General features: G+C 35.8%; 1 protein-coding gene across 2 annotated transcripts; it reads left to right on the plus strand.

The window, feature by feature from the left end:
* The first annotated feature begins 2,955 nt into the window (after window positions 1-2,955).
* On the plus strand, window positions 2,956-12,810 carry SSP5 (SCP1-like small phosphatase 5). Of its 2 annotated transcripts, none has more exons than XM_086565733.1 (7): window positions 2,956-3,121; window positions 3,694-3,955; window positions 5,311-5,441; window positions 9,260-9,356; window positions 9,852-10,415; window positions 11,150-11,487; window positions 12,408-12,810. In XM_086565733.1, the coding sequence occupies exons 2-7, from the start codon at window positions 3,802-3,804 to the stop codon at window positions 12,624-12,626; spliced, it is 1,503 nt and encodes a 500-aa protein (XP_086421859.1). In that variant the 5' UTR covers window positions 2,956-3,121; window positions 3,694-3,801; the 3' UTR covers window positions 12,627-12,810. The 2 variants fall into 2 exon arrangements, with proteins under 2 accessions (XP_086421859.1, XP_086421858.1); XM_086565732.1 differs by having other exon boundaries at window positions 2,989-3,121; window positions 3,623-3,955.
* The last annotated feature ends 479 nt before the right edge of the window (window positions 12,811-13,289 follow it).

The following is a 13,289-nucleotide window of genomic DNA, read 5'->3' on the forward strand; positions in this document are numbered from 1 at the left end:
GAAGCTTGTAGGGCTAGCCAACATTGTTTCATTCTATTTAGTTTTGACACTTTTGGTTTCTTGGAACAACAGTCTATTGAGCTCCTCAAGAGAATTCAAAAAGTTATGGACAGTAATGTTATGACAGCTGGTTCTAACGAGTTTGTTTTTAGAAGGATATGATTTGCTATTCAAAAAGGATTGGCGTCGCAGCTTGTTGCTTGTCCTAATTATTTGTAAAATTCGTTATCATTATCAATAAAATTTCCATTAAAAAAAAAAAAAAAACAACAACAACAACAACAACAACAACAACAACAAACATGTACAAACTATGGGCCTTCGGTCCAGCTAGGGGTGATTTCGGATCAGATTAACCTCCTTTGGAATTTTTCTGAATTTTTTTCGGAACCTAATATGCTAGTTAAATCCAATCCAATTTTTTTTCGGATTCAAAATATATTTCCAATTTCGGAACTTTCGGAAATTTCGGAGTAATTTGGAATACTTGGTAAATTTTCAAATATCTCTTTACTTTCAATTATTTTTGAAATATCATACACCAATGTTCATTGTAGGGAGAGAAAACCATGTCCACAACACCAATGTACCAACAACAATACGCACTTGTTTACTAAGAAAACCCATTTTCATTCAAACAAGTGATCCAAGAAAATATGAGAAAAAGAACCTGCAACCACCAACAACAAACATTGCATTCTGTTGGGGTCTGGGTATTTGTAATATTTCAATCTTTTTTCGTGTGTGGAAATTGAAGCGTGAAGTGTCGGCATGAATAATGGATTCTGGTCTTGGACTCTAAGTAACTTTACATAACATTCTATCTATTGGAATTTGGCTTTTGGATTGGTCTGGAAGTCATTGTATGACTCAATGACATTTTTTTTTTCATATAATTGTTGTTATGGCAAACGGTGTAATGATAGTAAAGTGGTCCAATTCAAGTGGGGAAGTAGCAGCTAGGTTATGTTTTTGTTTTGTTTTTGGAAGTAAAAAACTATAAAATGAATGAACGGTCAAGATCTAATCAAGTGGATAGTGAGAGAAGTACATATTTTCGGAATAAATTGGCAATAATATCAAAAATTTCGGATTGGCTATATATCAGAACTTTCAGATCAGATATCGGATCATATTGGTTTTTAGAGTTATATCCGAATCCGATCAAATTTTTTTTCGAAATTTTCGAAAATCGAAAAATTCGGCCCATGAAAACTACACCCAGAGCCAGACCAATTTTGGGTCGGATTTCGAAAAAATAAAAAATTCGACAAAAAGAGACACCCCTAGGTCCATCCCATGATCATCAAGGGAAAAGTTCAGTCGAAAATGTGTCGAAAATATGTAACGGACGTCCAACCCAACTCATGTGTAGTCGAATAATTTTTATCCAATTCAGTTGGGGCACATTCCCTAGGTATCTACCATGTGGCTACGCTAATCTAACTATAAATAGTTTGGTTCGGTAAATAGTGGCCTTTTCCCGTTATACCCCTGTTCAATTTTGATTATTACGATATTGGTTAAAATGGAGGGTATGTAATAACATGTGTGAGGGAAGGGTAAAATTGGCATTTAACCAGTAAAATTTAGATGGTTTTCCCTTGATTTAGCACATTGTCCCTATATTATCAAAGAATTATGAAATTGTCAGACATTTTAAATTACGAAATAGCCCCTATATTTTATGAAAATTATAAAACAGTCCATATCTTTTTGGTAATTACTGAACATACCCTATACTTTGTAATAAACTATATAACAATCCCTATACTTTGTGTAAATTACATAAAAGTTGATATACTTTATTTTAAATTATGAAACTGCCCCTATACTGTAAATTATGAAACTACCCCTATTTTTTTTTATGAGCACCAAATAAGAATGTAACCGGCGCCGGCATGGCTCATCAGTATTGTGGGTAGTAGATATCATTTGTACACAAATTAATGCACACATGACACAAACTATATTGCCGGTCACCTCTGCTATATTTGGTTGTCCCCATTAGATTTGCTCTTGAGAATTTAAGGTGGTTTTAAGATAGACTAGGGGTGATCTTCAGATCAGATAAAGGGCTTTTAGAAAATTTCCCAATTTTTTTCGGATAACAATATCTTTTCCAAATCCAGTCCAATTATTTTTCGGATGACAATTTCTTTTCCGAATTCAGAAAGTTTTGAAAATCAGAAAATTTTCGAAAATTTTGGAATCGGCAAAATTCGCAAGTAAAACAAAAATTTAGCAATCATTTTGAAATGTATTAATTTAGCAAACAACTTAGACTTTTTAACACGTTTATTCCATAATTTTTTTTCTTGTTAATATAATGTATTAATTCTATAAATAGGAAGATGGGAGAAAGAGAGACATGTACTAGAATGGCAATCTTGATTTCTTGAAGGTGTGAGAGAGAGAGACAAAGTTCATTTCTCTAGGGTTTTTATTTGGTTTGTAAACTATATGTAGTTTTAATTTAGTAATTATATGAAATTGATGGCTAATGTATCTTAAAAATTTGGAAATTAATCAGAAATCAGATCGGACTAGATTTTGAAAACACATCCAATTCCTATCCAATTATTTTTAAGAAAAATTAAATATCGGAATTTTGGATATCGGAACATAGATATCCTTGCTAAATTCGAAAAAATATCGGATTGAAATTAAGAGAAATTGGGTTTTCGGAAAAAAAACAATGACACCCCTAAGATAAGATGGACTCAAAAGCTCCATGTGATTGATTGGGCTCTGGGCTATACAAGTCATGACCCACACCTGTACAGTGTAAACCCCTCCAAATTTTGGTCACATTCAAATTCAAATCCCAGTCGCTCAAACAGTCAAATAAAAAATTTCATCATATAATTACCAGACCAACCTCGACTCTCTTGACTTGTAAAGTCAACAATTCCAGTCTTAATAGCACATCCACTGTTCAACATTCCTCGAGATACACACATTAAACATCTTAGCGAACAATACTGCTCCAAATTAGGGTTTTCTTCACTAAATATATATATATATTTCTCACACACTCTTTCTCTCTCTCTCCCGACTCTTCCGACAAATAATACCTTTTCATTTTGGAGGGAAAAAAAAAAGCCCCCTCACTTCAAAGGTACTTTTATTTAAGCTCTTTAGTTAGTTTTAAGTGTTGTTGCTGATTAAAATGTTGAATTTGTGTGCATTGACTATATTGACCTATGTCAATTAACAGCTTTTGTTCATTTTTGTTTTTTAAGGCTAATTCTTCATGGGTTATACTACTTGGGGTTTATCTCTATTTCACAAGGTTAATCTAGGATTTTAATTGTGAATTGTTCATATTTGACAACGTAAGTCACACGCATTGGTGCCTTAGTAATGTTATGTATTATAGTATTTCTTAGTGAATGTATGCGTAATGCTTAACCCTTTAACATATGTTGTCATTTCCATCGTTTGCCATTCATATGGTTTTGCGTGCTGATAGAAAGTTGTTTTCATGTTTTAGTTTATCAACTCTTATCTGTTATCAATCTTCTACATATGTTTTGTAATTAAATTAGTTATATAAGCTGGGTTATTAATTCTCACCCCTATGAGTTGATTATAAATTGCTGTTGCATGCTCCGTTCAGGTATCTATCACTTTGGAAACTTTATTGACAGCTTTCAGGGGTTTACTTATCTCTTTCAATGGCATCAACAGATGAAATAATGGCCGTTTGCTGATAAATAATTGGGTTGACAATACGATCTCGCTGAAGCAAAGTAATTATAAAGCTTTCCTAGATTGAGCGTAGTACTTAGCTGAACAATGCAAACCAAGAAGAAACTTCCAGCAAGAAATATTCGGGACCATGCGAGTCCCAGGGTTAGTCGGGCACAGAAGAAGATGTCTGAGAGCGTTCAGGTTGCAGAAAAGATAGTTGCTGAGCTTATCACTTCCTCGCCTAGAAAACAGAAATGTGGTAAGGACATTCTCATTGGTGTTTGCACTATGCTTGTTACAGTATGTATTTATGACTAGTTGCACTTCTAAGTGGATATGTACTATTAGCTCTTCTGTATGGGATGTCTAAAAATACTTTTCATTACACATATTCTTGTGCTTTTGGAGTGAGGCCATCCTTTTGTTAGTACCTTTGAAAACCATTCAAAATATCTCCACAAATTGTAGAATTGAGTCGGCTGTATCTGACGAACTATAAGGTCTCTGTTTTATCATTTTCTCGTGACATCTACAATAATCTACTTCATCATGTGTTGCACGAAGAAAAATGCTTGAAGCATCGTGCATTTACTCTACACTTCCATAATCCTTCTTGCTAAAATTGAGTGCAATTGAATCTAGAATTTCCAATGAGAGAGGCCACCTCGTGAGAGCTTTGAAAACGAGTTGGGATGTGGACTCTTTGGTTGTAGTGGGCATCTAGACATAAATGGCACCACAATGCAATAGAGGGTACCATGTAATTGGTTCATGCACTCTCAGTAAATAGGTCCCCTTTTTAGTTGACTCTCTTTTGTTTAATTGTGTCAGTGTCTTGTAATGTTTATTTTTTTCTGTATATAGGTCTGGCCTTATGTTTTGTCCTTCTATATGTATCTCCTCCTGCTTCCCCTTGTTTGGTATTTCTTAGTTCTTAAGATACATTGACATGGATACACTTGTTGGTGTCCAACACGGATACTAAGTATCCGGCACGGCAACCTATATTAAAATGGGAAATGGAGCCACAACTATTCAAAAAGAAAACTATTAGTATTCTTTAGTTACACAATTAATTCTTGGACTAAAGACCTTACAAAGTGCCTCCTGTCAAATAATTAAACATGAAGGTGGCATACCCATGGAGTTGTAACTATGTTAATAAATTATTTGCTTAGTCTTCGGGTATAAAAGAAACCCTAGTTTCAAATTGTACGCACAACGTGTCTGTGTGTCCGGCATGGATTTTGTTTTTCAAGAATATGAAGTGTCCATGTTACTTGGCGTAGTTCCATGGACTAGTCATTACTCCGGTTATGGCGTTTGTTTGTTGTTCTAAACTCTAGGCATGCTACCATTGTTATGGTCAAAGGGGTTTCTTCATTTCTAAATTGCGCTGGTAAAATAAAATTACTGCATTTTATTTTTTTTGGGGGGCAGGAAAACTTTGAAACTCTACGTCGTCTGTACATACGCAATATTTTCGGTTTTCTCGAATCTTTTTCTTTTCAAGTAAAATAGAAGTTTTCAGTGTTAACGTCATTTTCTTTAAAGATGCTTAGAATGCTAATGGGGTTCATATTTCATATTTCCTTCTTCTAATGCAACATTCAGGTGGCATCCCTAAAAAAAAAAGCAGAGAAGCTGTAACTGCAAATAATATGAATCCTTGTTACATAATGCAAGATGATGTTCGTAATGTCTTGGGATATGATAGAAATGATGAGGCTTCAGTTGATGCTGAGGTGAGCTTACTTACTAAATGTTCATACATAATCTACAATGTTGTATTTCGTACTTTGAAATTAGCTTATATTACCAAATTTCCATGATGTTGCCATCATTTTCTGCCCAAGTGTTAATGATATGGTGATATATCATATATGTGACAGGTTTTTAGACAAATTTGAACTTTTTCTTTGGTATTTGTCTTCCTCTGGTTGCGCTAATTTTTGAAATTTTTACGCTGTCTGATTTATGAGTATAAATAGCATGAGATGACACATCAATAAGGGATGGAGATGTACCAGATTAAGAATAACAACATAAGTTTTTATAGAGGATGAGTGGTTATGTCACTCATGTCTAGATTTGGTAATGTTATAATTGATGGCATAAGCATAGTGTAGCTAGGAAGCACGGATACCGATACACAACACGGATACGACACGACACGGATACGACATTTTTCAAAAATATAGGACACGGATACGTCATGGACACGTTTGGCAATTCTACTTCATAAAATGACCAATTCAAACACATTAAGCAGCAACTTACATGTATAACTTGGATTCACTTTATCTTTCTTCTCTTGCATCTCTTCTTAAGTTGGATTTTATTTCACTTGTTTTTTTTTGTTGAAGTTCCAAAAAAATTTCTTATGTGTGAGATTACTGTCCCCCGCGTGTCGGAAATTAAAAAATTAATTATAAAATCGGATACTCCAAATCGCGTATCCGACACGTATCGGGGCGTATCCGTATCGGACACGGATACTTCACCCTTAGGGATGTATCGGTGCTTCATAGTAGTGTAGGAACTGGAACTGGATGTTTAATGTGAATCAGCACAACATGTAGGTTTTTGTTTTTTTTTGGAATGTTGTGAGGTCTTATTTGTTGTGGTTGAGATTTTCTCTTCCGTTCAGATGGGTAAGTGTGTGCATGCTAAGAAGATAAGACAGAAGGCAATGTGTAGAATAATAGGTCTAATGGTGGAAATATAAATCGTTGAACATTTAGGCTCTTAAAAATATAATGTCATATCAAGGAGTTGGTGTTTTTCAATTAGCATATAGAAATGGTCTTTTGTACTTGAGCATAAAGAAAGAGAAGTGCATAAGTTGGTACTGCAAATCAAGGACGTTCTATTTGACTGGGCTTGTGCTAATCCATCATATACGGACGTAAAATTCGTAGACTGCGTGTCTGGTTGGGGTGGAGGGTGACTGGTGAGACGAGTGGGTTTTGTGATGTTGGGTGCTTGTGTGAGGTCAAATAACTTCTTGCTACTTCGACTGGATAATCTTGTAAACATCATCTTTTGCTATATATCTTCCAAATGATAACAAGACGAATGCCTTATTCCAACAAACAAGATATATGGTATAACTGTCTGTGACTCTGGTATAGGGTTCTCCAAGGCATGTCAACTTATGGCGAGGTACGAGGTATCCCCAAATATATGTGCCACAGGTGTGCCAAACTTGTTTTGTTGTTATTTAGTGTGGGAAGTTGGTGGAACGGAGTAAAAGAATGAAGTGTAATTATGTACAAACCGTTCTAGGAGGTTTACAATAACGGTAAATGGTATGACGAAAGCCTGTTGTTCACTAATTCTTTTAACGAGGATTGATAGAAGATCAACTTGCCTAGTAATAAATAATCACATGATGTTCCATGTGCCGCATGAAGAAAGCATTGTTCCTTTTGATGTGTAAATGTAAAAGTACCATAACTTCTCAGCTGCAAATTGGTAATTTTGGAATGCTTCATTGATAACTTTATTTTCTTTTTTCCAAGTATTAAGTTAGAGTTTGGCTACCTGATTAAATAGAATTCCTTAACTACACCATCTGTTAGAATTTTGTTAAGTTTATCAATAAAAGGAGGAAGAAAAAACATCGCATGGCGTTCACATCAAAAGTATTAAATTCAAACAAAGAGCATTTCTGATGTATATTGGCTACAAGGTTCCAACTTCCTTGTATACCAAGGAGTATGTATATTGGCCACAAGGTTCCAACATCCTTGTATACCAAGGTCCAAGGAGCAGCATCCCTCCTATTCAAAATGTTAATCGATAATTACAAAATCAGAAGCTACTCTAATCTTCTTGAACTCTTGCTGACATGTATCCCCCTCATTGCAATATCCAATGACTACAAAATGATTTTTTTTCACTTGATGAAGCATTACCGTTGGATCTTGCAACCCAGGGGAGGGGGGAGTATCCCTAATTGCAACTAGTAATGGGGGCGTATCCCTAACTAACATGATATTCTATCATTACTCTCAGCCCATATGTAGTACACTACAGCACAAGCATGTCTTGTAAGTTTTAGCATTAGTACCCATACCTCTGCAAAATTTCAGCTCCCTCTGGGCTGATTGGGTCACGAGTAAGTGTCTCAATTCTCGAAAGAGGCACTATTTGGGATGTGGGTATATCTAGAACAGGGTCCGTTGTCTGTTCACATTAACACTTTGATGTTAATACCGAAAGCCAATTTCACTCGAGGCCATATCTCTTTAGAGTATTCACATTTGAAAAAGGAGATGATTGGATTCTCCCTTTCATGGTTATACACATTTAGGGGTGTCTCTTTTTGCCGAATTTCCGATTTTTCCGAAATCCGACCCGAAATTGGTCTGGCTTTGGGTGTAGTTTTCATGGACCGATTTTCCGATTTCCGAAAATTCCAAAAAAAAATTGGATTGGATTCGGATATAACTCTAAAAACCGATCCAATCCGATATCTGATCCGAAAGTTCCGATATATAGCCGATCCGAAATTTCCTATATATACTTCTCTTACTATCCACTTGATTATATCTCGACCAGATCTCGGCCGTTCATTCATTTTCTAGTTTTTTACTTCCAAAAACAAAACAAAAACATAACCTAGCCGCTACTTCCCCACTTGAATTGGACAACTCCACTGTCATTACACCGTCTGCCATAACAACAATGATGTGAAAAAAAATGTCATTGAGTCATACAATGACTTCCAAACCAATCCAAAAGCCAAATTCCAATAGATAGAATGTTATGTAAAGCTATTTAGAGTCTAAGACCAGAATCCATTATTCATGCAGACACTTCACGCTTCAATTTCCACACACGAAAAAAGATTGAAACATTACAGATACCCAGACTTCAACAGAATGCAATGCTTGATGTTGGTGGCTGAATGTTCTTTTTCTCATTTTTTCTTGGATCACTTGTTTGAATGAAAATGAGTTTTTTCAGTAAACAAGTGCGTATTGCTGTTGGTATATTGGTGTTGTGGACATGGTTTTCTCTCCCTACAATGAACATTGGCGTATGATATTCTAAAAATAATTGAAAGTAAAGAGATCTTAGAAAATTTACCAAGTATTCCGAAATTTCCGAAATTGGCAATATATTTTGAATCCGAAAAAAAATTGGATCGGATTTGGCTAACATATTAGGTTCTGAAAAAAATTCGGAAAAATTCGAAGGAGGTTAATCGATCCGAAGTCACCCCTGTGTAATTATGATGGGTGCAAGATCCTTCATTGAGCACTTTAAAGTATGAGCAATGCTGACTGACAAATTCTAGAAATATAGTAATGTCTATGTCTAGCAAGCTTGAAATGCGGTGAAACTTATCTGCGTTTGAAAATGATGGGAATGTCTTAGGCATAGTCCAGAGATGCATTTTATGACAAGTTCCTATATGTGTGGGCAAATTGTACCTTCTATGTTTCCCTTCTATATTTTGCTTTTTAACACCTAAATACCTCTTTATTGTACATGCTGGGGAAAATTGCACTTCATTTATGCCTAGATGCTCATTTCCTGAAAAATACTGCAGGGGCGTGACCAGGGAACTGCTCAGTGCATGTTAGAGACGATATTCTCTCCTACCTTTCACATTCCCAAAGATGTTGGAGGTGGTATTGACAATGCAGGTAAATGATTTAGTATGTATCTTTACCACATACCTTATTCTTTATGTATATAAGGCTGCAATGGAATGTAAATACTTTATAATTTGTTTATTTCGAGCCTTATATCTCATTTAAGACGGATTAACTTTGCGTTAGCTTTGTTCATGTATATGTTTGTTTCTTCGTGAGACACTATAGTTAATGTATGATTGTAGTGTCTAGTAGACTGTGGGTTTGAATTTTGCAATTCTACTGCATGTTGCAAGAATTTGTCCTTCGTAGAAACATATGGTTAATTTTGAACTAGTCCTATTTTTAGGTGTTATTTTGATATTTTGTTGTGAGTCTTTGAAAGTGTGAGAGTGTCATCACCCATCACCTTTATTGCGAGCTTGGAAATGTTAGTTTATTTAAATTTTGATTTAAAGTTAACTTACGATTATTTAATCCTGTAAGATATACTGAAATTAGGACTATTCTTCTCCTGTTACTTACATGTACATCAATTGTATTCAGTGGACTTCATTAAGTTCTTCAGGAGTGAAGATGAGAACGTATATCAGGGAGGAATTCAGGATTCTCAGGCTGATATTTTGAAGACTTATGCAATCGCGCACTCATCTATGTCAGTTAAAAAGTTTGAGCAGAAACTTTCTCACCAGGATGAAAGGTTGTCAGCGCCTACCACATGTTCCAGTGATATGGATGTGGATACAAGTACGTCATCTGCCCATACTGATGTCCATGAGAATGGCAGTCTGATGCCTCCTCCACGGACAAACACTACAAACTCCTTTAACGAGGAAATGGTTGGAGCCAACCTGTCTTCTGAAGTTTCTGAGATATATCTTGCAATGCAGCAGTCAAAGTTGGAGTGTATTGACGAGGCAAATGGGAATTCTCTGTCAGCTAATATTTATGTAGAGCCTGATGATGTTGAAGAGATCGATTATTTTGACCCATACTTGTTCATAAAGAATTTACCCGACTTGTCATCTGTGGTCCCTACATATAGGCCCACACTGCTTCCTAAACAAACACGGAGTTGTCCTCCTACCACCCTCGTTTTGGATTTGGATGGTAAGAGATAAAACTTAATTATCTTTGTTTCATACATATAATGATATAACTGAAACAAGGATTGATTTTGTTATAAGCAAAGGATGTTAATTTTACTAATTTGATATCTGAATCTGTTATTATCAGTGTTATGGTTTGTACCTAAATAACATGGACATTTCACAATCCATGTAAATACGTGTCCGTGTCGGACACTTATGTCGTATACACAGGCACAATTATGCATACGATTTCAAACTAGGGTTTCTTTTAAACCCTGAAAGACTAAGAACACAATTTATTAACTTAGTCACAACTCCATGATATGCCACTTGAAATGTTACTTATTGGTAAGGAGGCGCTTTATAAGGTCTTGAGCCCAAGAAATACTTTCATTTTTACTTAGCTGTGTCACTTGTCCTACTTCATACAGGTTGCTGTGTCGGACACGGTTACTCATACCCATCTCAATGTGACTTAGGTTTGAAAAATAATCAGTTAAAAGTTATTTTTTTTAGCATTTTTGTGATCCTAATTGTTAGAAAACGGCTAAAACTGTTCACAAAATTGTAGCTTATTAGATTTTTCTTAGACCTCACTCACAATGAGAAGATTTGGATTATGTCTTAATAAGGTGTTGGGAATTTTTCCTTTCTTCTATAGATGTGCATGTCAATTTTCCTTTAAGTGCTTTTCATAAGATTGCACCAAACTAATGCAGTTTCATGTTTGACCGTCTTTTACTTTCTTGGCAGAGACTTTAGTTCATTCCACACTCGAACCCTGTGACAATGCCGACTTCACGTTTGCAGTAAACTTTAATCTTGTGAAGCATACAGTGTATGTCCGATGTCGGCCTCATCTCAAGGACTTTATGGAGAGGGTTGCCAGCTTATTCGAGATCATCATATTTACTGCTAGCCAAAGCATCTATGCTGAACAGCTTCTGAATATACTGGATCCGAAGAGGAAGATATTTCGCCACCGAGTTTATCGTGATTCCTGTGTTTTTGTTGAAGGGAATTATCTCAAAGATCTGTCAGTTCTTGGTCGTGATTTAGCGCGTGTTATTATCATTGACAATTCCCCTCAGGTACTTTTTTGAACCACAATTGCTGTTTTTTCCAGTTCTAGGCATGTACAGGTAATAGATTCTGTAATGCATTTACACCTGATCTTTTATGGTAGAAATTCACATAAAGAATTTAAGCAGGAGGTTTAGGTAAAGTTTGGTTTCTATTTACTTGAGTTGGTTAATGTCTTAACGGCCTTCCCATGTATTTAGTGGGTCCTTTAACTGCATATGTACGATTGCATGAGCTCTCAAATGATGGGTCAACTCCAGCTGCTATATCTATACAGATAAAAGTGGTTTGACATCTTGACGATTCAATGATGAATTGCCAAAGCACAAAAGCGAAGTTCTGATATCCCACTGGTTGATTATATTGGCCACATTTAACATCATATGTAAGCTGATGGGAGCCAACTGCTTATATAATGCTGTAGATATTAAGAGGCTTGGCATAAATACTAACAAGATTCTAGGCAATGGTAAACTAAATTGTATATAGTCATTATGGAGTTCTCATTTGTTGGGATTGTCTCAATGAAATACTGTTAAGACTTCATTCAGTTGTCATCCATTTTGTGCTAATATGTTTTTACTTTGTCATTTTCTTTTACTAGTGCTGACGTAAAAAAGAATGTACTTTGGTAGTTGACTTTTTTTTATTTTGTAGAGATATTGCACCACATTTAAGGCTGTGTTAACATGGCTTTTCCATAACTAAATAATTGTAAAATAAGTTGACATCGTCATCTAGTCAATCAGTAAATTATTTGTACATTGATTTTGTAGTGAAATTGTATATATTTTAATGGAAAAGAATTGGAGAGAAAGGGGATTCGGCTTAGTTAGTTTCAGCCTCCTCACACTTTTCTTATATAGGAAAATAGTATGTTTACAACATAAGAACTCACATTTGTCAATAAAATCATGTACTTTCTCAGGCCTTCGGTTTCCAAGTGGACAATGGAGTCCCAATAGAGAGTTGGTTTGATGACCGATCAGATCAGGAATTACCATTGCTACTTTCTTTTTTGGAGACCTTGGTTGGAGTTGAAGATGTCCGCCCCTTGATAGCTAAGAAGTTCAACCTCAGGGAAAAGATTGCAGCAGCAGTATATCCTTCTCTACACTGCAGCAAAGGGGATCCCTTTGAAAGGTGAATCCTATATGAATTAGTGTCTTCTAGTATGTATTGGTGTAAACTTCCCATCCTGTAACGATTCTCTTCTGTAGTCATTCTTGGGAGTTCAAATAAATTGTTGTAGAAATTGTGGTAAATAATTCATTTTAGTTGATAGATATGGAATAAGTATCCAAGTTAATGACAAATTATACTGGTTCTCACGTCTTGGGGACAACTAGTAAAATGTTAGCTTAAGCAATTTAGGATCCTCTCCAGACCTATACATACATGTAACATGATCCTCTCCGGACCTTCACTACCAAGGGATGGATGAGTCCTTCCTCAGTAAGGCTGTAGAAACTCCGTGTTTGACCGTCATGATTGATTTTAGTGAGAAGCATAAACAAAGGAAGTTGAAAACAGGTGTCTGTTTTCGATATAAATGAATCATTGAATCGCCATGAATCCAGTATATCAGTTTCACACTTCACCTTGACCAGTGAGGGAACATGGTCGGGAAGATCTAACCAGTTAACAACGCCAGGCCCACGTTTCATGGTAACTACCAAAATCTCTAAATTTGCTTCCGGGCTTAGCTAAAGCAGGCGGCGACTGCTTGGTTTGTGAATTGTGCTAATATGACCAATGACCCTTTCCTATTGCCAACCAGGCAACCACCATCGAGAAAACCATTAGGAGA

Source organism: Coptis chinensis, chromosome 6 (genome assembly GCF_015680905.1).
Source record: "Coptis chinensis isolate HL-2020 chromosome 6, ASM1568090v1, whole genome shotgun sequence".
In the NCBI taxonomy this organism is placed as follows: Eukaryota; Viridiplantae; Streptophyta; class Magnoliopsida; order Ranunculales; family Ranunculaceae; genus Coptis; species Coptis chinensis.

What these genes read in the sequence shown, in the direction of transcription:
- SSP5 (XM_086565733.1), top strand. Translation starts at nt 3,802, where the DNA reads ATGCAAACCAAGAAGAAACTTCCAGCAAGAAATATTCGGGACCATGCG. An exon ending in GCCTAGAAAACAGAAATGTG is followed by an intron (nt 3,956 to 5,310) that starts GTAAGGACATTC and finishes TGCAACATTCAG; the next exon opens with GTGGCATCCCTAAAAAAAAA. An exon ending in AGGTGGTATTGACAATGCAG is followed by an intron (nt 9,357 to 9,851) that starts GTAAATGATTTA and finishes AATTGTATTCAG; the next exon opens with TGGACTTCATTAAGTTCTTC.